General features: G+C 36.6%; 1 protein-coding gene across 1 annotated transcript in view; it reads right to left on the bottom strand.

Annotated features, from left to right (window-relative positions):
- Positions 1-21,393, bottom strand: part of LOC121422652 (4-aminobutyrate aminotransferase, mitochondrial-like) — a 45,208-nt gene extending 23,815 nt beyond the window's left edge. Inside the window, exons 1-5 of the mRNA XM_041617812.1 lie at positions 20,524-21,393; positions 19,819-19,919; positions 9,366-9,398; positions 6,985-7,102; positions 576-625 (exon numbers count right to left, since the gene is read on the bottom strand). Of these exons, the coding sequence (XP_041473746.1) occupies positions 576-625; positions 6,985-7,102; positions 9,366-9,398; positions 19,819-19,919; positions 20,524-20,599 (378 nt within the window). The 5' untranslated portion in view covers positions 20,600-21,393. The remainder of the gene's footprint in view (positions 1-575; positions 626-6,984; positions 7,103-9,365; positions 9,399-19,818; positions 19,920-20,523) is intronic.
- Positions 21,394-21,894: the final 501 nt, after the last annotated feature.

Raw genomic sequence — 21,894 nt, 5'->3', positions numbered from 1 at the left:
TCTAAACTGTTGAGATGTGCTGTGTGCTCCTATATTCTCATGCAGTCTCATTGTGGAGTCTAGATTAAATCTTAGGAAAAATCCTTACAAAATCATGTTATGTAATAATAATATAGCATTTGTATAGCGCACATACTCCTATATTACCCTGGCTAAGCTAGTCTACCGATTCCGGAGCGCACAGCTTTTTTAGGAATTATTTCCTGGCGGTACCCATTTACCTCAACTGGGTTGAGTGCAGCACATTGTGGATAAATTTCTTGCTGAAAGAAAACACGCCATGACATGGAATCAAACCCATGTATAGACATAATTTGGTTACCCCCCCAAAAAACACTTGAGAGAACCAAACTCTACTACATGAAATTTTTCTAGCTCTAACTCTAAATCGATGGTGATGAAAGGCAGATAGATGAGGGAAAAGAAGGTAAGTAAAATAAAGGATGGGGAAAAGAAGAATATGAATTTAAGATGATGAACTGTTTTCATGACCAGCAAGAAGGCTGTTAACACCAGGGGTATTACACATCTTCAAAAGCCTTCTTCCAGGCAAAAATATTTAAAAGAATACTTACAGCGAGATCTGGATTTGATACAGCTTGTAGAAGAGCTGGATGGTTGTACCCTAGAAAAGAAAACAATACATACTTATCAACAGTCAAATCATCAAAAAATAAGGAGCCAACTGTAAGAGTTTTGATAGTTTGATCATCATGGCCCAAGTAGCATAAAACAGTGATTGGTCACCGGACTGATAATTTGTACAATTGATCATATACAATAATCAATGCAATCAAAGAAATCAACCCCACTATCAATCGCTATGGTGACACTTTGTAATTCCGAAAACGAAATAAGGTTTGATGCTCCAAGGTTCGTTAGTCCGAAAACGAAATAAGGTTTGTTGTTCCAAAGGTTCGTTAATCCGAAAACGAAATAAGGTTCGTAAGTCCAAAGATGAAATAAGGTTCGTTAATCATTGTTTTCGGACTAACGCACCTTTGGAATTACGAACCTCATTTCGTTTTCGGATTAACAAATCTTCGGAATTACAAACCTCACTTTGTTTTCGGACTAACGAACCTTCGGAATTATGAACCTCATTTCGTTTTTGGACTTACGAACCTTCGGAAATACGAACCTTCGGAATAACGAAGCTTCGGAATATCCGAACCTTCGGAATAACGAAGCTTCGGAATTACGAATGTATGCAATCGCTATTAGCTGTATGATACAGGGAGTAGACAAAGTACCAGATAATCATCCACATATTTTCTTTTTTGCCTATTAAAGGAAAATGAAACCTTTGGAACAAGATATCATGTGTGAAAACAGAAAAATCAAAGAAACAGATCATTAAAGTTTGAGAAAAATTGAATCAACAATAAGAAAGTTATGAGCATTTAAAACTTAATAGATCATTATTGTAATGTAGATTCTGCCATTGGCAATGCGACACAGATGTGTGATATCACATGTAAACATCTTTCCCATTTATACTTTTATATATGTATTTCACTTTATATAAACTGCCTCTTATATCACATCTATCAGTAGATCATGTATTCTTTCTATATCAAGGCATGTAATACAGATTTTCAAAGAATACATTATGGATTAAGAGTTTGTATCACCATAAGAGAGCAACAAGATACATTTTTTTTTTGGGGGGGAGGATTATAATCTATCACAGGAAAAGTAGTTCACATATGTGACATCACACATCTTTGTCACAGAGCTACCAAGAGACTCAAGCATTTTGGACTCTTGTTCATCCCCTCAAATCTAATACCCCTTTCATAAACCCAATTAAAATGAATTAGGCGCTAATAGCAGCATAATTTGGTCGTAAAATTGGAGGAGGACAAGAGTTATCCGCATTACTCTGATGCTGCTATATCCGCATAATAGCAGCATCGGGATAAGATTTTGAGTTTATGAACGCATTTCCAAATAATGTGGATAATTGCCATGGTGCGGTCACAAGGTCACCCTTTTCCAATACAACCGCATCGGAGGGGGCGTGTCCAGTTGTCATGGCGATTATCCGCCTTTTTCAGGACGGGCGCTCGTAGAAATAATGCGGCTTATTTTCAGAGTTTATGAACGCAATTTTTATTGAATTATCCGCATTACTCTTAGGCGGCTAATTGGAGGATAGGTTTATGAAAAGGGTATCTGTCTCACGCAACTATCACAGCCTATCCCCATATACATTGTACACAATGTCTGTGATCTCACTCAGATTCACAGAAAATCTCACGCATAGCTGGTCTTTGAACTTGGCATCTCTGTTGTCACATTGCCAAAGGGAGGATCTCCATAGCATTAGTGATGGCAATATTCAAATGCTCATAACTTTCTCATTACTTGTCTGATTTTTCTCAAACTTCCTTTGATCTTGTTCTTTGATTTTTCTCTTTCCACTTAAGCCCACTTGTTCCAAAGGTTACATTCCCCTTTAAATATATATTTTATTCTCTTGGTGCACTCAACCAATATGGTTTGTTTGGACAGCCTGACATTCGGTCAATATCTGTCTACTGCTAGTAAAGTACTGTATGCATCAGTATACATGCGTCATCCTTATGTCCAACCAAACCTGCTCTCAACTCTGTGCATTGAACATTGTAGCCTTGAGGATTCCAATAAGAGAAGAAAAATAAAATCATTATAGGTGTATTTATGCAATGGAGTAATTACACTAAAAATGAGATTCTTCATGAGAATCAAAATGATTATTGCTGGCACATTATACGCAACTGCGTAATTACAATAGAAGTTCTATTCTTCATAATGAAGAGTACAAAATGATTTATGTAAGCTTAATTGAGTAATCAAGTTATCATAGAGCAATGACAACAGACAAACATTTTTCATCAAAATAGCATTAAGGATACATGTATGATGTAAGTAATTATGTTATCATAGCAATGACAATAATTCTTCATCTAAATGCAAAAAGAACTTTTTGCATTATTATTGCAAAAGAACTTTTTGCAATATTAGCTGTGTTCATTTTAATAATACTGAGCACTGCAAAGTGTTTATGAAATAAAATAAAACAAACAAACAAATCAAATTCAATTTTCTTTTTTTGCATCTTTTTATTCACTTTATACATAAAGTAATTTTTAAGCTTTTCAATTAACAGTGATTTATCAATCTAGATTTATCTTCAGGAAACAGTTAATACATGTTTCAGACTGTCAAACCAGGCATGGTGGATCAGCGGTAGAGTGTCCACCTAATGAATGGGAGGTCGTGTGTTCAATTCCCGGCCGAGTCATGTCATACCAAAGACTTTATAGAAACGGGACCTTCAGTCTGCCTTGTGGCTGGGTGCTCAGCATTTAGATTAAAAAGGGATAATAATAACATATATCATGTTATGCAGGGCATGCTGATAGAGCAGTTTTCAAACTGAATTGGCTACCCTGGGTAAATAAAACGTTATTATTTCTAGCATCATTATTGTTATCATAATTTTACTTATTCAGATCATACATGTATGTAGCATGAAGCTATTCTCTATGCATGTAGCAAGCTTTAACTTTTATTTCAACAAAGAAGGCCGTTCACATTCCCAGGGATCCCAAGAAATTATACCCAGCCTGTTCATTATGGCAGATAACTGCATTATAAACCGTGGTGCCCTGAACGAAATTTGATTACACCTTAATCACATCAGATTTGATGCTCCAAGGCGGCAGGATAGAGACTGGTAACAAGTCTCAAATAAAGAGGAGGCCACTACTCTGTGCTCTACATGTGTGCTAAATTCAGAAGACTGATATCGGTCTTTATTCAACTCAATCCCTGTAGGATTTTGTTGTACTTGGTAAGTGAAATAATATTTAGTTTGTTTCTTCATTTATGTCTATATACATACAAAAACAGGTCATCATGATATCATTAAAACATTCACCCAGTATGCCAGTACAATGCAGAGCTTCCAACCTGAACAAGAATATTTCAGTATTTTAAAGGCTGAAAATCAGTATTTAGGTGAGGAAATTAGTATTTTCACAGGAATACCATAGGACAACACATAAACTGCAACTTTAGAAATCAGTATTTTACATGAAACCATCAGTATTCTTCTCATTTTTCAGTACTAAATACTGAAAATCAGTACTACTTGGCAGCTCTGACAATGCCTTACCAAAATGGAACAGGGTAATACACAAAATCATCTACCTACTTGAAAATGAAAATAAGGGAAGCCAATTAATAAAATCATGTGGCCCTGTAAAATATGTTACCTTGATTTATTGTAGGTTCCATCACTCGTGTCACCTTTATAATCATGAGTCATTTTTTTATATCTTGAAATAATTTGTGTTTTAATAGGTGGTTTCAGACCGCCTCGAAGTTCGCCAGTTCCAGGTATTCTCTGATCAGGAAATTTACCCCGATCAGAAAATACCAGGTATTTTGGTAATGTGAAAGCAAACTACGCGTAATCTCCCCGAAAGACAATACCCGCTTAATAGTAGGTACTTGGCGAAATTACGAGAAGTTTCGTGGGGATTTTTCCAAGGTCGCAGGTATTTTGGCGATGTGAAAGCAAATTACGGGAACTTTTATCCACGCGTGTCGTTGGACGCGGCGGCGTGGGTGGCTGCTGGGCTAGAGATTTTGAATCTCCCGCCTTGCCTGCTTATCAGACCACACTGCGCATGCTCGTAACTTCGGGAACTTATCCCGAAGGATGTGTTTAGGGGCGGTGTGAATGCAGGAATAATTAACGGGTATTTTTTAGCCTCAAAAAGTTCTCGTAATTTAACGGGGATTCTTGTGATCGAGGCGGTTTGAAACCGCCTATTGATAGGAAAAAAAAGAGAGGTAGGTTTACAGGAATAGAGCAAAATGAACCAAGCATAGCACTAACGACCATAAAAAACATCATTTAGATTTATATATTTTCCAGAAAACAGTTATAAGCACAACATGGATGAAGTGTGGGAGAGCCAATGTCACACACTATTCTTTTTATTTTAAATGTTAATATCATATGAAACATCCCCTTTTCTACCATTTTTTCTAAATAGAAAACTCTTGATTGGATCATTAGTTCAATTTATCACTAGAATTGCAATCGTATCAGAACGATGTGCATGCATTGACACATGTGATTAAATACTAGAGGGCAAGAAACACAAGGAGACAGACAGAGAGAGGCTCTAGATGATACTAACTCCTATGACAATTTATACGTGAAGTAAGGTTTCCTCGTGTCACTGATTTCTTCCATTGATGTTGTGTACAATTCTGTTGTTGATAAAGTGTGCATTGTATAGTATGACATGTTATCTTAAAATTTTCTGTCATAACCTATGTCGTATTTAGTATCAATGGAAAGGAAATTTCACTGCGATGACAATGCTAGGACCCTTATTTGTGCGCAAGCATTACAGCAGAAGAAAATGGGATATAAAGTGAAATTAAGTGATACATTAAAAATGAAGGTTTTTCGCGATCATCTAAAGCTGATGTCAGCTCTTTGTCAGTTCCTGTCAAAAAGGTTGACGAACGATTGTGGTACACATCAATCCTGATATCTGCCAATTTAAAAAGGTTTCGCTTCAATAATAAAGACGTATGAGCGAGTTGAAGTCATTGCGCATTTTTTACGAATTTTGAGATTTTCAGGAGTATTTTTAAGATATTTTGTTAATAGTAAAGTATATATTTTGTCAATGACTTGAAAGGACATCTTAAAGAACCAAAAACCAAGAAAATGGTGCGGGTTTGACCTTGCATGACGAAGAAAGGGCCACTCAAAGATAAACATTTTCAAAACATTAGAGGGCGCTATTTCTAAAAGCAACAGTCACTGATGCGTGAAACACAATTGAAGTTTGGGGATGATACCATTACCAAACCATGAAAATTTGAGACCAAATTGAATGGAAACAAGGAAGTTATAGCTATTTTACGATTTTCCGACTTTGCATTTCAATAAATATGAAGTTTTTGAATGAAGACTATTCGAATTTGAATTTAGGGCATGAAGGTGGCTTTTTGAAGGGCACAACATGTTTTGCTGATAAAAGAGCAACTCTTATAGAATCTACAGCAGTTTGTCAGAAAATCTGTAGCATGCAGGGTGTGGAAGCATAAAGAATGGTACTGGACTTGAAATTTACAAAATGGCACCTGGATGGTCACGTATAGATGAGTGATTTTGGAAAACTGAATGCAGGTTGCACAATTACACACACCTTCGTTATTCCGAAGGTCCGGATATTCCGAAGGTTAATGTAGTTATTCCGAAGGTTCGTAATTCCCAACCTTCGTAGGTTCGAAAACGAAATGAGGTTCGTTCGTCCGAAAACAAAATGAGGTTCATAATTCCGAAGGTTTGTTAATCTGACAACGAAATGAGGTTCGTAATTCCGAAGGTTCGTTCGTCCGAAAATGTAATGATTAAGGAACCTTATTTCGTTTTCAGACTAACGAAACTTCGGAACAACAAACCTTAAGTTCGTTTTTCGGATTATCGAACCTTCAGAATAATGCCACAAATGTTCGGATTAACAAACCCTTTTGCGCTTTCGGATTGACAATCATCGCGGTATAGGTAATTTACGTGTTTTGGAATTACGAGCCTTCGGAATTACGAAGTGTAACCGCACAATTAGGGGTCCTGAGGAACATTCCTACCAAATTTGGAGAATTTGAATGAGGAACGGAGCCAGAGCAGGGTCTACAAACTCTATGTATTATTTTGGTGAAAAAAAATCAGTTGATTGCGGAATAGGAATAATGAACAACAACAAAGCATTGTCGCTATTTGGCATCAATGCAATGAGGGGGATCCATGTTACCTAAGTCTTCCATCAATTAAATATGCCTACTGTAGGTTATATTGCGTTGGAAAGGGGAATCACAAATGCAGCCTACCAGCCTAATATTTTTGCTTTTTTAGTATATTAATCTCTGATTAAATTTGAAAGAAATAAAAAGGAATAAACATACCAAGAGGAACGGATGAGATTTGATTGAAGCAGTCCAGGTAGCGATTGCCATCAACATCTACTAAAAAATTCCCCTTGCTTGCTTTGTAGTCTGCAAATAGCTGGATAGTTCCTGTGTTCTGTGAAATAAATAAATACATCAGATTTTTAGCATTTTAACAAAGTTAAAGCGAAGTTCAAGTTCTGGTATAATTTCGATGGGAAGTAGTTGATCAATGTTTAAACAAAATAATTCAGGCTTGCTTGAAATTACATTTAATACTACATGCTTTTCCTGGTGTAGCTAACACATGATACGGCATATGGGACTACACTATAAACGGTCGGGCACTTTTCAGTGATATGTATCTGATCTTCACTCACTCATTAGCCTGTAATTATTTACTATACGTTTTCCTGAAAAAAAATTATTGTTTCAAAATTCTGAGTAAGTTTTGTTCAATATTGTGAGTCATTATATTTTCTGTTCTTACCAGAACCAGTGTTTATCAACATCAATTAAAAAAATAACAGACATGTATAAAAATAAAACAACATTAGAATTGCAAATACATGCTGTATGATACTAATATCTAACCTTCCAAATAAAACTTTACACAAAAATATGGGGGAATATACTTTTTTCATAATTCTTTGAAGGCTTTCTAAATTGTTCCAAATTACCTAAAATCCATGATCCTTAATCACTGCATTGTCACTCAAAATATCTTTTACCTTGATCAACCCTGATCAGAAAAACCAGGTATTTTTGCCTATACGGAAGCAAGATACTTGAAATATCCCCCCCCCAAAAAAAAATACCATCTCATTAGAAGTAGGTACATGTAAATGCAATTTAAAAAAAAAATGCAGGGTATTGCTAAGGTTGTAGGTTTCTCAAATATTTCTTGACTAAGATCACCTTCATTTTGGAGTGAAAATCTTACTTTATGCTTGTCCCAATTTTTCTTTACTAGCCCCACCTCTTAGAAAATCGTCCCCATGCCTCTGGGCTGAATGAAAAATAATGATCAGTTATTTCGAGACTTGAACAGATTCTAGTAAATTTATGGGTACTAGTATTTTGTCCGAGAACTACAGATTTCTATCAAACACGGAATCAAATAATCACATTTTGCTACTGAGAATATAAAATCGGTCAGGAATATTGAATGCAATGCAATTGTCCATAAAGAAAAACCACATTGATATAAAAACGATGGTGCAACAAATCTATAACATAGGTCTAAATAGAGCCTTGTCCCTGAAAAATAACAAAAAAATAAAACCACAGGGGCATTTCATATATAGGTCAATGCTTGATTGCTCATCCTGGCAGAGGTTATCTAGGTCAAAAGAAAATTGTATGGTATAGCATAGAAAAAACAAATCTGTAGAATTTCACGCACTCTCACTCAGTCATCCATGCACAGACCTGCATCAATGTACATAAAAAGAATATTCTAATCACAATAATAAATGGAAATTGAGGGCAGTTTTATAATGCATGTATAGGCTGATACTATAGTTCACACGATACGTATAGGCCTATTCATGCAGATCTACAGGCGCGCTCAAACATGTACGTTCTAGCTGCACTGTTTCCATTTTATTATAATGGATCAACCTTTGAGGTACATCTATGAAAATCTTACATTCGCGACAAATGCTCTGTAGATGAATCACATGTAGAATAAATGTGATAATTTTTTTCCCTTTGGGATAGTACAGCAGTTTAGCACCAAACATTGTATGTACATGTAAGTGACTGATATGTATTGCATCACTACCACATGGTAGAGGATTACTAGATTTAAATTTTTAACAAGAATAAATGTAAAATACACATGACAATAAAGAATGTTTTCCAAGCTTGCAAAAATTAATAATCATCAACCACAGGCCACTTAACTGCCCCCCCCCCTGCTTTGTCCACTAACCTTCACTTTCAAATTCATTCATTTCATTATGTTTATTACATGTAGGGCACAAGCGTACCTAAGGGGGGGGGGCAGATTGCCCCCCCTGACAAGTCGCAACCCATGCAAGGGACGTACCCCTGCCCCCCTGACGAGTCACAAATGATCCCTGACGAGCCACAAGTGGCCCCCTTTTTTTAACTTGAAGATCTTTTTTTATTTATTTTTTTTGCTGGTCATTTTTTTTTCTAGTACGAAATCCTTTATTAGTGGTTGAAGACCTTTTTTTGCGGACGAATTTGCCCCCCCCCTTTGGAAAATCCTGGGTACGCCACTGATGTAGGCCTACATGTACAAAATATACCAAATCTGGCAATCTTACGAAATAATCTCACTGATCAATCGACAATAAATACACCTAAATGTAATTTTGTTTCACATTTTATTTTCCTCTTTTTTCCCCCAGTGAATGATGTAAACCTACCTTTGTAATGTTGTCCATTCTTTGCAGGAGTTCCTGTGGATGATAAAAAGAGAAGATATAGTGGCGTATAAAGTTGGTCATTATTTGCATTACAAAATAGAAAAAAGCAGTATGAAGTTTTGACATTAATTTAAAGCAATTATTTCCAGACAGAATTTTAGTACGTGTATTCTATAAAGAAAATACATTTTACATTGTTATAGATTATTTTTGGCTTTACAATTACAACAGGGAAAATAAAATGGCGTGAAAAATAAAACTTTTAGATTAAAAAAACAACAAGTATTGAGTACTGAGCAGTGTTAAAACTGGGTAGATATTTCAAAAGTTTTGGTGCATAATTATTGGTAAATTACTGGCAAAGTACATCCAGGCAAACAAGGGCAGGAGGATTTTCCGAGAAGCATTGTGGGAAACTCTAAATAACCAGGGGCAGGGGTTAACTCCATGCTACAGAGACAGTACAAAGGTTTTCAGGGGCAATGGAGCAAAGTTGAAAGTGGGGGGGGGGGGCACAGGGGAAAAAAGGGCACCTTTTCTTTCGAAAAGAGCACTATCTTAAAACAAAGAAAAAATGACTTATCTACCCCACTCACACGACTCATGAAGCTTAAGGCACGTAGGTTTATTCTAAAAAGTATTTCCTTCACAAGTAGTAACATATTTTTGGCACTGATTGAAGAAAATTAAGGGCACTCTAAAAAAGCAAGGGACACTTGTTACCACATAAAATGGGCCCTTCTCATGTGAAAAGGGGCACAGAGCACTTTTGTGAGAGGCTATTTTCTTGGGAAAAGGGGGGATTGATATACATGTAAGAAAGGGCACCTATCAAAATGCAAAGGGGCCCTTGCTAACATATAAAACAGATCCTTCTCAGGTGAAAGGTGTGTGTGCATATTTGGGTTTTGTCAGACGTACATCAATCAGATATGATTATTTACGACCTGTACTGTCACCATCCGAAAGACGTGACCAGGGCTCGAACCTCTGCATCAATTTGTACCCACATAGCTTGGATTACAGGCGCACGCCACAAAGCCCAGTCGAAAGGGGCAAGGTGCTAAGAACACATTCGTGAGGGGGCAATTTTCTTGAGTAGAAAGGGCACCTTTTCATTGTTTAAAAAGTGGGGGGCACTGTGCCCCCCCCCCAGATTGCCACCCCTGATCGCTAATAGATAGGAAGAGGAGGGGAGAGAGAGGGCTAGAGTGCAATGTATCCTAGCTAGGTGGAAGACCAAAGATTTATTGTTTTCTGTGCAAATTACCTGGGCTATTTAATGTAACTTTGTAGGGCCAATATGCCCCCCAGGAAAAAAAAATGGAAATAAAAAAAATGAGAGTAAACTGAGATACATACATGTAGAAATGTAGAATATTATATAAATTAATCAAAGCAAACATATACATAAGCGAATAATTAATTCATCAAATAATACTAATTCAACATTTGCAATGTTAAAAAAGATTCATGATACCAGAGCTTACAAATTCAGGCATCAATTTCAACAGTAGGGCAAGGAATTTTACCTCTTTAAACTTATAAAAGCATAAATATAGCTCTGACAAGAGAGAGATAGACCTGTATTGGCTGGAAGCTTGACTGCTGCTACAGCATTCTTCCAGTATTTGCGGTAAAGGTAATCAATAATACCAAGAAGCCTGGTTCAACAACAAGATTATAAATGGCAGTCGATTTGGGTGAGGGGGGGGGGGAGAATGTGCCCCCTATACCCCTTGCCCACTCACCACCCATACCCCGATCAAATACCAGGGTTGTGACGAACCCTGGAAGGAAGGAAGATCAATGCTAATGGAAGCGCTTGTTTGCTCACCTGTCCTCCCTACATTTCCATTCCCAGGATTCCCAAACCATGAAGAGAGGAGAGAAACTGGCATTTATAGACTTCAACATAATTTATAGACTTCAAAATTATACGAATATTAAGAATACAGTTCATGTACATGTATGCCTCCATTACTATTCTCAATTCATTGTGTCATAATTATGTGACCATTAATAACATTTTTTCTCATTTTTTTTATTGAATCAATATAATAAAATAACATGAACAAAATTATATAAATGATTTTAACAATAATGATAATCAAAAATGTTAAAAAAAATAAAACATGACAACGCAATGTCTATGAAAATGGAGATTATATCCATGTACAGATATACAAATACACACAACCTAATATGACGATAGTCATCTTTTACTCTTGTAAACTTCTATACGCTGAAAATATAACAAGATCTTGCAATCTGCTTGTAATGACAATCCTTCTCCTGCAAAAAAAAGTTCTGTAAATTTGAATTTCCTTTTTTATTAGATCATATTTGTAAAGAATGACTTTTTTATTTTTTTTCTCTATGATTCATACCAAAATCAATTACAAATCATACAAATATGTTTGTTACGTAATGAAAATCATACGAATGTTAAGAATGCAGAAGAAAACAATAAATCAAATCAAACCTTCTGTTTGAGATCCTAGCTTGAATAAATATATAGTCACCAGATATCAATATTTTTACTAAGTTAATATTGCAGTAGATTTGGATCAATCACAATTTCTTCTACATTAACTAGACTTCTTCCTGTCTGCAAGGAATATTGAAAAGAAGTTTTGGTTTATATAAGAGAATATTTGAACTAAGTTCTGGGCAGTAATGCCTGTTGTTATCGGAATGTTTTCAAAGCTTGAATTCATCATCAATTATACATGTAACAATGAAAGAGTATAAAAAAACATGACATGTTGTCTGCAAGATGCCATCCAATGATCCAAAGTATTATGGACCCCCCCCCCCCCTTCCATTACAGCGTCTCTCAGAATCTTCCTGAAAAACCACCCTAAACAAGGTTTGAAAGGCAGGCTGCTAGGACACCATTAGGCATTAACATAGATTTTGTCAAGATGGCATAGATTTGCACAGGGATTTCATATGTTTGGACATACAGGTACTGGTACCATAAACCAGGATATTTCCATATTCACAAGCACTATGCACTAGGCTATTGAAGATGTGGGTTCTGGTGTAAGGTCCCGGGGGCCATTTCCATTCATGAGTGGATACCATGCGCGACCATGGGGTCTTGAAAAGCAACCTAAACAGTAAACACGTAATTTTCATATTCTATTGAAAATCGTAAAAATGGAGAATCATATATCACAATAAAGGAGAAAATAAGGAGAACACGATGGTGTACATCATTCATCATGGAGACCGATGAAACTCAGTTAATTGATAGTTTAAAGTTCTCTCTCTGAATGCTTCAAACACGCAGAATTACGTCCGCGAAATTGGGGATTTTTTATGACGTCACTGTCTGTACGAGAGGCATGATTGGCTCTCCCACGTGAAGCTCCACTTGCATGCAAAACCTGTTGCAAGGGTGCATTTTCTCCACATTGTCACTGAATACTTCGATCCCGAATTGAAAGAAAACCCAGAATTTTATCTAGATTTGGATTTTCAAATTGATGATTTGGAGATGAAGAGAATGATGATGAAGTGAACAACACAGTGACGTAGTTGGAGGTAAATTGGGGGAATATACGCCGATGATGATGATCCTGATGATGAAAATTCAACTTGCAACACGATCACAAGTGAAGTCATGTACATGCCGATTCGCTACCAATTCATGCTGCTGGAAGTGCTAGCTACACCGCGCGGGCCAAATTGAATTCATGCTGAACATGAATAACCACATCCAGACAGAGTCTATCATAAGAAGGAAAATAATGATATAACTACTTACAAACAAGTGAATAATCCGAACCTGAAGGCAAATCAACTCAACGAATAGTAGCAGACGATATGGTATATGCACTGACGATAAACTTCATGTGGCTGGGATAGATTGTCACTCGTTCTGTTAGATGTAACTTTTATCTCATTAATTTGACAAAATTACGAAACTCGGGGAATTATTTATCAATATAAAAATATAGTAACATCTCTTATCATTTTTTGAATTACGATAAATCCTGTTTTGAAGGAAAACGTTGAGGTAAAATTAGTTGTAAAAGATCATCCCATCATGTGTAGCATTATGTGATTGTAAACAAACCATCACAACAACACATGCCGTATTGTTTGCTCGCCTTGGCTTAGAGAATAGATCTATGCACGTGTTGCACAGCTCTCAATCAGCAAGGCGAGCAAGGAAGGAATACGTGCATGTTTGAGATGGGGATGATCTTTTACATGTAATTTTAGTTTACCTCAGCGTTTTCCTTCAAAACAGGTTTTATCGTAATACAAAAAATAAAAAGAGATGTACTATATTTTTATATATATAAATAATTCCCCGAGTTTCGTAATTTTGTCAAATTAATGAGTTACAAATTACATCTAACAGAACGAGTGACAATCTATCCCAGCCACATGAAGTTTATCGTCGGTGCATATCGTCTGCTGCTATTCGTTGAGTTGATTTGCCTTCAGGTTCGGATTATTCACTTGTTTGTAAGTACAGTTATATCATTATTTTCCTTCTTATGATAGGCTCTGTCTGGATGTGGTAATTCATTTTCATGGATTTAATTTGGCTAGCACTTGTAGCAGCAGCTGCATGAGTTGGTAGCGAATCGGCATGTACATGACTTGTGATCGTCAGGCAAGTTGAATTTTCATCATCATCATCGGCATACTCATAGTTCCCCCAATTTACCTCGAACTACGTCACTGTGTTGTTCACTTCATCATCATTCTCTTCATCTTTAAAATCATCAATTTGAAAATCCGAATCTAGATAAAATTCTGGGTTTTCTTTCATTTCATGATGGAAGTATTCACTGACAGTGTGGAGAAAACGTACGTACCCACGCAACAGGTTTTGCATGCAAGTGGAGCTTCACTTGGGAGAGCCAATCACGCCTCTCGTACAGACAGTGACGTCATCAAATTCCAGTCAATTCAGAGACCGATGCGAGGCATATTTCGGAGGGGCATTTTAGCATTTTTTAATCGGCGATTTTCACCTTTTTGTATTATTTTCGGTATTTTTGATTGACCCACTGATGATCCCCACATCATTACCTTTCCATTGATATATAATAAGACCACATTTATAATCAATATATTTCTCCTTTAACAAGTATTGGCGTGTGAAAACCTACCCTTAAAGTAGACAACCGAAGAATCAAAAGTATTTTATAATGACTTTTTTTGGTCATCATTGTAAAGGGGAAGTATTACTAATCAGATATATAACTTCACCTTTTAAAATAGTGATTAGAGTTTGCAGAAATCAGCTCTCAAAAATGACTTATTTTCATGGCATATTTCTGCCTTCGTCCGTCTTCTGGCGAGCTCCAGCTGAGTGACGTCACACCACGAGCAGTGAGCAGCTGAGCTGACAGCAGCCCATTGAAGACGATCTTTCCAATCAGCGTTTTTTGCTCTTAGAATAGTTTATTCCTCTCAAGATTGGTCTTATTACATAGATAAAAGTTTGAATTTTCTGAACAGTAAAATGAAATGCACATTTAACATATTTTGGTAACCGATATTTAGCTTAGAAAAAATTATTTGTTTTCAAGAAATATACGTGAATAAACAAAGCATATTTTCACTTAGAAATCATGCTTGCACCACATTGATATTATTATCAATATAAAGCAAAGACATTCGTCTTCACAACTGAATAAAAATTATGAAATTTAATTACGTAGCAAGTTCAGGAACCACAAAAAAACACGGCAATACATGATCGCGAAATGATTGGAATTGCACTTGGATTGCCGAAGCATTGCGAGGCAACTGCAGCGAACGCACTTTGTTCATATATCGTTATGAACACGGACCATATAATAACATGGTCTGTGGACAAATCTGTATGCACAAAGTTTTTTTTATGAGTGCGGGGATCCTGGTTCGAAACTCTTTGATTTTTTTTTGGTTCTGGATTTTTTTTTTAAATTATGTTCCTTCCCCATTCCTATCAGATCTTTTTTCTCTTTTTATTTTCATGTGAGATTCTATTCAGTCCTGTATTTATTAAATCTTACTTCTTAATTGCTGCTTTTGATTTTCAAGTTCTTGATTAGATTCTCTACTTATATTATTTGGGCAGCGACTCACTCACTTACTGACTGGAGTGGAGCAACACAATGACGACTGCAGTGGACAAAATTGGTCTTTACAGTCCACAATTCAATAACAACGGGCAAAGGAACACAGTTCTGAATCACGTTTGGTCTGAAGTTGTCGAAAACAGAAATTGAATATCACATTACATGAAGAAAACGGTAAATTCGGAAGATATTGAACAGGTCAGTAAGGTGATTCAGTGCATGATGCACAGAGAGATGATGAGCACGTCGATTGTGTGACGTCATAATTCTCGACCGTTTTCGGCTGCGTGATTGTCGGTCTGGGGGGCTGAGAAGGGTGTCTAATAATTTCATTTCTTGCATTTCCACGACATCTATAAGACTTTTTAGTGACATATTTGTGTATAAAAAGACAATACCTTTCCATCCATATATAATTTGTCTATAATCATCACTTTCGTGAAATTTTCTTCGTGTGTCTCCTTTAACAAGTATTGGAAACAAAACGATACTCTTGGCAAATATTCCCAGAAATGAACCCCTAAACAAGTACAGGAATGTTTTATTGTTACGGGTCCTTCGGTCGTCGGCTTTACCTTATTTGGTTTAGTAAGACCCCAACTTCTACACCTCGCGCAAATAGGACTCTAAACACGTAGTGTTGGGGCAAAAAGGACATCCTTTATAAAACATTTTAATTTTGTTTTATCATCCCCGCAAATTCGACCCTAAACACGTAATTTTCCTAGCGAAAAAGATACCCTTTTTTCATAATTTTTGTGTTTTTGACACCCTTATCACGTTACGTACGAAACGTGCCCTATCGTGAAAAGGACATCCTTTTTACGTGTGTTTTTGGTCGCGCGTGGTATCCACTCGTCAATGTAAGTGGCCCCCCCCCCCCGGGCGTAAGGTGCAGGATTAGGGATTCCGTTTTGAATTAAGACTTTTTTCAGGCCTTTTATCGAGTCAGTGCAAATCATTCAATCAATGAATCCAGATGTCATAGGCTACATGTATAAATCCTACTCATTTCAAAATACCTTTTCAGTAATTCACATTAAAAGTGTTTCAATAATAAACACATTCTAGTATCAATGTTCAAGTTAATTTCGGTGAAAGCATCTGGATTCATTCATTGCAGTCATGCCTTGATTTGGCACAAGTCAAAATTAACATCGCTGCAAAGAATACCTCTTGATCATCCACGCGTTAACACATAGGCTACCACATAAATATGGTATCAAATATTTGGGAGAATGTACACATACCTAGATCTGTTTGAATAATAGGTATCAGGGTTTCCAAAGAAATTTGAAAACAGAATTCCATGACTAAATTGCTGCTTTCCATGACCCTGTGACGTCCCAGGGGGTTATGTAGAAATTGGGATGTCACAAAACTGGGAAAAATGGAAATCATGAACACCAATTATAATAGCAGAGTATGAGAATTGCACGACATGACAAACTGGAAAGCTGCCATAGCCAAGGGGTAAATGCAATTCCACGACTTTTCCATGATTTTTCACAAATTTTTCAGATTCCCTGACTTTCCATGACCACAAAATTTTCCAGGATTTTCCATGACTGTGAGAACCCTGAGGTATTCATCAGTGTATAGTTATGTGAAAACTGTTACTGTGTACTTATGTATGATACATGCACCTGTGCATTATTATGCTACACAAAATATTTCCTAACCAAGTTTACAAGGAAAATTTTCATCCATACTTTTTAATCAGATATTGATTGGAGGAAATACTGGGCATTCATAGATGACTCTATTCAATGGTGTAGGGAGGCCTAATCCATTCTAACTGGACCCATTAAACGATTAAAAATCCATTGTGAAAAATGAAATGAGATTTCAGATAATATACGGCCGTGCAGTCATTGTTTCCAAGTCCACATAATGTGTTAAAGCTTGTGTATAGCTTTGGTAAATCCACCAAAATGCACCTATCACTATTCCAATTCATTGCTAGCTAATATGAATGGATATGCCCTATAACAGTTATGATGTGGAGGTTATGAAATGAAAATCTGTTCTACAGGAGAAACTTTGCGATTTTACATGGAAATTTAACTTCATCGGGTCACCCGATCAAATTAAAATATCTGTGTGTTTTTGTCTTGCAATTAAATCCTATTCCAAATCATGGAATGGGCTGAAACTTTTAAGATATGTTCTTTGTCTGTAACTTTTGGATATCTAATCACTAAATTTATAAGATAAGTGCTTGAATGCCCATTTTTTTAATTTAAAACAAGCATCGCCGAGAGAGGGCACTATATACATGTATCCAAGAATTTAATATTTGAAATTTTCTCAGAGAAGTGCAGTTGGAAAAATATCTAACGGTCTCTATGCTTCAGTACGACTGTCATATTAGATGATATTCGATTATCAATCACATTATTGACCCTTTACCAAAGCTATACCCAGGCTTTAATTCCTGCCTGCTGCGTGAGTGTACATGTATGTAGAGAGCACATCAAAATAATTTTTAACATGGGACAAAGGTCTACATGAACATAACATGTCAATCATTTTAAGACTCAGATGAGGAGTTCTTTAGTTCCACAAACAACAGTTTTCACTCAACTGCACATTTTTCCCTTATCAAAATACATGTATCTAGCTGTTGATCTGCAAGACGATTTTTTTTTCTCATTTATTCAGCTATGAATTCAGAAATTTTGTTGTAATATTCTGCTGAATACATGTTACAGTCCCCACCAAAAATTAAAAAAATTAAATACCAAACCTACTGGATTAAAAACTTGCAAGCATGATGAAGGTATTCTCCTGGGGGACCACTTCCATTGACGAGTAGATACCATGCACGACCATGGGGTCTCGAAAAGCACCCTAAACACGTATTTTCCATATTCTGAAAATGCACCCCTTAACAAGTATTGGCGTGTTAAACCCTACCCTTAACAAGTATTGGAAACAAAATGATACTCTTGGCAAGTATGAACCCCTAAACAAAAACAGCGATATTTTATTTTTTTCACGGGTCCGTCGGTCGTCAGTTTTACCTTTACACATCATTTGGTTTAGTACGGCCCCACCTTCCACAGTACAGCTCATGCAAATCGGACTCTAAACACGTAGTGTTGGGGCAAAAAGGGCATCCTTTATAAAACATTTTGATTTTGTTTTATCATCCCTGCAAATCTGACCCTAAACACTTATCTTTCCTAGCAAATAGATACCCTTTTTTGATTATTTTTGTGTTTTTGACACCCTTATCACGTTACGAAAGTAACATGCCCTATCTTGAAAAGACATACTTTTTACGTGTTTTTTGGTCGCGCATGGTATCCACTCGTCATTGTAAGTGGCCCCTCGGGGGTATTCTACTTTTAATGGTACTAGTAGTACTCTCACTCCTGGGCAAAATTTCACAACTTAGATGGTTTCATTCAAAACCATGGTTTGGTAAACAAGTCTTTAACCAACAGTTGAAACCATCTTTGTGAATTCAGGCTTTACAATCAGTCTATGCACACGTACCTTTGAAATTTTCCAAACATAACAATATGAATCCCAGGTCTCAACAGAGGTGAATTTGGAGGGTCAAGGCCACTATGAAGGTCATTTATTTTGTATAAGGGGGCACCAAGAACATTTTTAAAGGGATATGAAATTATTCAAAAGATTATTTTAAAAAAACACTCCTTGGCAGCAAATTAATAAAGGGCACATATCTGGGCCAAATAACTCTATGGAAATCCATCAAGGTCATAATTTTTTATACAGGAAATTTGCAAATATTTTTTATACAAGAAAATAAACAAAGGGGAACACACTGAATTACAAAGAAAACAATGAATATACATCATATCTGGAAAATATTTTGAACAAACATGCATATTAATAGATGTTGACGTTGCTGGCTTTCCAAAGGTGCATTTGATTGGATCAATTGCAACTATGGAAAGCCAGCAACATCAACATCTATTATGCATGTTTGTTCAAAATATTTTTAACTATGATGTATATTCATGCATTCATTATTTTCTTTAAGCTGTGCTCTCTTTGTTTACAAAAAGACATTGTGCAATTTTCCTGTAGAAAAAAAAATTATGACACTATTGAATTTCCATAGTTACGTTTGATCGGATCAATCATAACTCTTTGTAAGACGAGGCCCAGGTCTCAACTTTGATCAAAATGAAGAGGGCATCACAACCAGCTTTAGTGGAGGGTGCCAGAGGCCAAGGCATGGCCTCCGGTGCTCCTGCATTTTTATAGGTCTGTAGTGTATACAGCACTGGACCTGGGAATTCCACGTAGGATCATTCTCATAAAAATGGAAGGGCGAGGGGGGGGGTGTGAATCCTGCAAGAGATGTTGATGTGGCCTACCTGTGTCTTTGGCCCGGGAACCTGGGTTTTGATGAGAGGCTCGTCATATTCATCAGGGATCAGCTTAGGTGCAGCAGCACTGGCCGAGGCCTTGTGACGAACTGAAACCACAAATGAAGAAAATTATTCAACGTAGACTATGTCGTGTAATATACATGTATACATAGTGAAAAAGTTATCTTATCTTCACAGAGATAGTAGATTCAATTTGGTTCTTTTCTATAAGTATGGTTAAATGGTGATGATGATGATGAATGATGGTGGTGACGATGATGATTAGGAGAAGGCGGAGGATTGATTGACAATTGACCAGTCTTTCAAAACCACCCTTTTTCTTGAAAATCAGTGTTTTGATACCCTTAACGAGTCCACGTGTGGACCTCATCCAAAACTGAAAAACACCCCTATAAACGCATTTTTTTGGTCACGCATATGTACAGCGATATATTTAATGGCCCCTAGCTAAAAAAGGAGAAAATATTTTAAAAATTTAAGACTTTCTTCATAATTGAGAGCTGAAGCCTTTTGACCATGTTGACTCTTTAGACTTTACAAATTTATAAATCAAACTCATGCTTGTCTGATAAAACTTAAAAGTAAATCTACGTGATGAAAAAGAAAAGCAATGGCGGTTTGAGTTTATACAAAAACAGTAATTTGGGCAGATGAAAAAATGTACACTATTGAAAATAAATTTCCACATACCTGGGGTTGATACCCTGATGCTCGTTCCAGCAACATTCCTTGCGCTTTGACTCAGTCTGTTGAAAAATGCCATCATTCCAACTTTACTTCACTCTAACAACATTAAACAACAGAGGCTCGACAAAGCTGTCAGTGTCAAAAAAATTGCTGAGTTTGAAACAAAAATTACAACTGTACGCTGTCACTGAGTATTTTATGATTACACAATCCAGATCAATATGATCAAAATAGGTATTTCAGAAAGATGATACAAGATTGGATGAGAGCTAATTCACTGTCCAAGTCTTAGGATTCCAAAACAGCTTCCCAGCGAAGACATGGAAGATGCACCGACCGTTGGCGTTGGCCCAGTTTCAAACCCGAAACTACAGCGAGATGACACAAGCCTGGCAAGAATATACGGTATAGCCGATAGCCACACGATGACCAATAAGGCAATATAGCCCTGAGACTGAGAGAATGTCTACGACACGTAGACAATAATAATCTAAATTTTCTAAATAATCTAAATTTTTATAAGCGCATTGTGCTCTTGGTGATGCGATCCGTCATCCAAAAACAACGACAAAGCTCCAGTCCAGTCCACAATTTGCGGTTGTTTGCGAACGAAACCATGGATAAACCTTTCCGCATGAACGAATACCAAAATCAACTCGCAGAGAATATGTTTACCGATAACCGAGAGCTGTGGAACAGCCATAGAGCTAGAGATGTATATTGGTAACAGCTGATCATAATACTGTCAGGTGACCAAATCATTGCGCGCGCTCGCACGTTGGGGGAGGGACGGGGGCAGAAAAGGTGCCTGGATGAAAATATGGAATGAGTGCAATATGATCGGAATATATGATTTGGCCATCTTGGCTTGGTTGAGTGTTTACCATATAATCTTAAGACCTCTATGAATCGGGCCCTAGAAGTCAATTCTATCATCAACATTTTGTGTGGGTTATTTTGGTGACTGAAAAAAAAGGATCAGATTTTGTGCAATCATGGACCTATTACGGAATAGGTCCATGGTGCAATGAACTTATCAACCTACCACACTATAAAAACGCTGTTTGAAATCTTTGTTACTACTATTGTTCATTTTTTTTTAAGTTCTTAAAAAAAATTGTTCAAAACTTTTAACAACTTGTTAGAGGGACGGGCTAAGACAACGTGCTATTATTGCTGGAAGGAAGAGAAAGTGGAGGAGCGGAAGAGAAGAAGAAGAAGGGAAACAAAAAGAAGAAGAAGATTGTTCATTTCTTCATCATCATTGTCACGATTGGGCCTGCTCATTCTTCAAAGAAATATAATGAAATGATCTAAAAATAATTACACTTTGAAATTTCCTGAACGAATTGATTGACTACTTACTATAATCTA

Source organism: Lytechinus variegatus, chromosome 10 (genome assembly GCF_018143015.1).
Source record: "Lytechinus variegatus isolate NC3 chromosome 10, Lvar_3.0, whole genome shotgun sequence".
Taxonomy (NCBI): domain Eukaryota; kingdom Metazoa; phylum Echinodermata; class Echinoidea; order Temnopleuroida; family Toxopneustidae; genus Lytechinus; species Lytechinus variegatus.
This window is presented reverse-complemented; position numbering and strand designations above follow the sequence as displayed.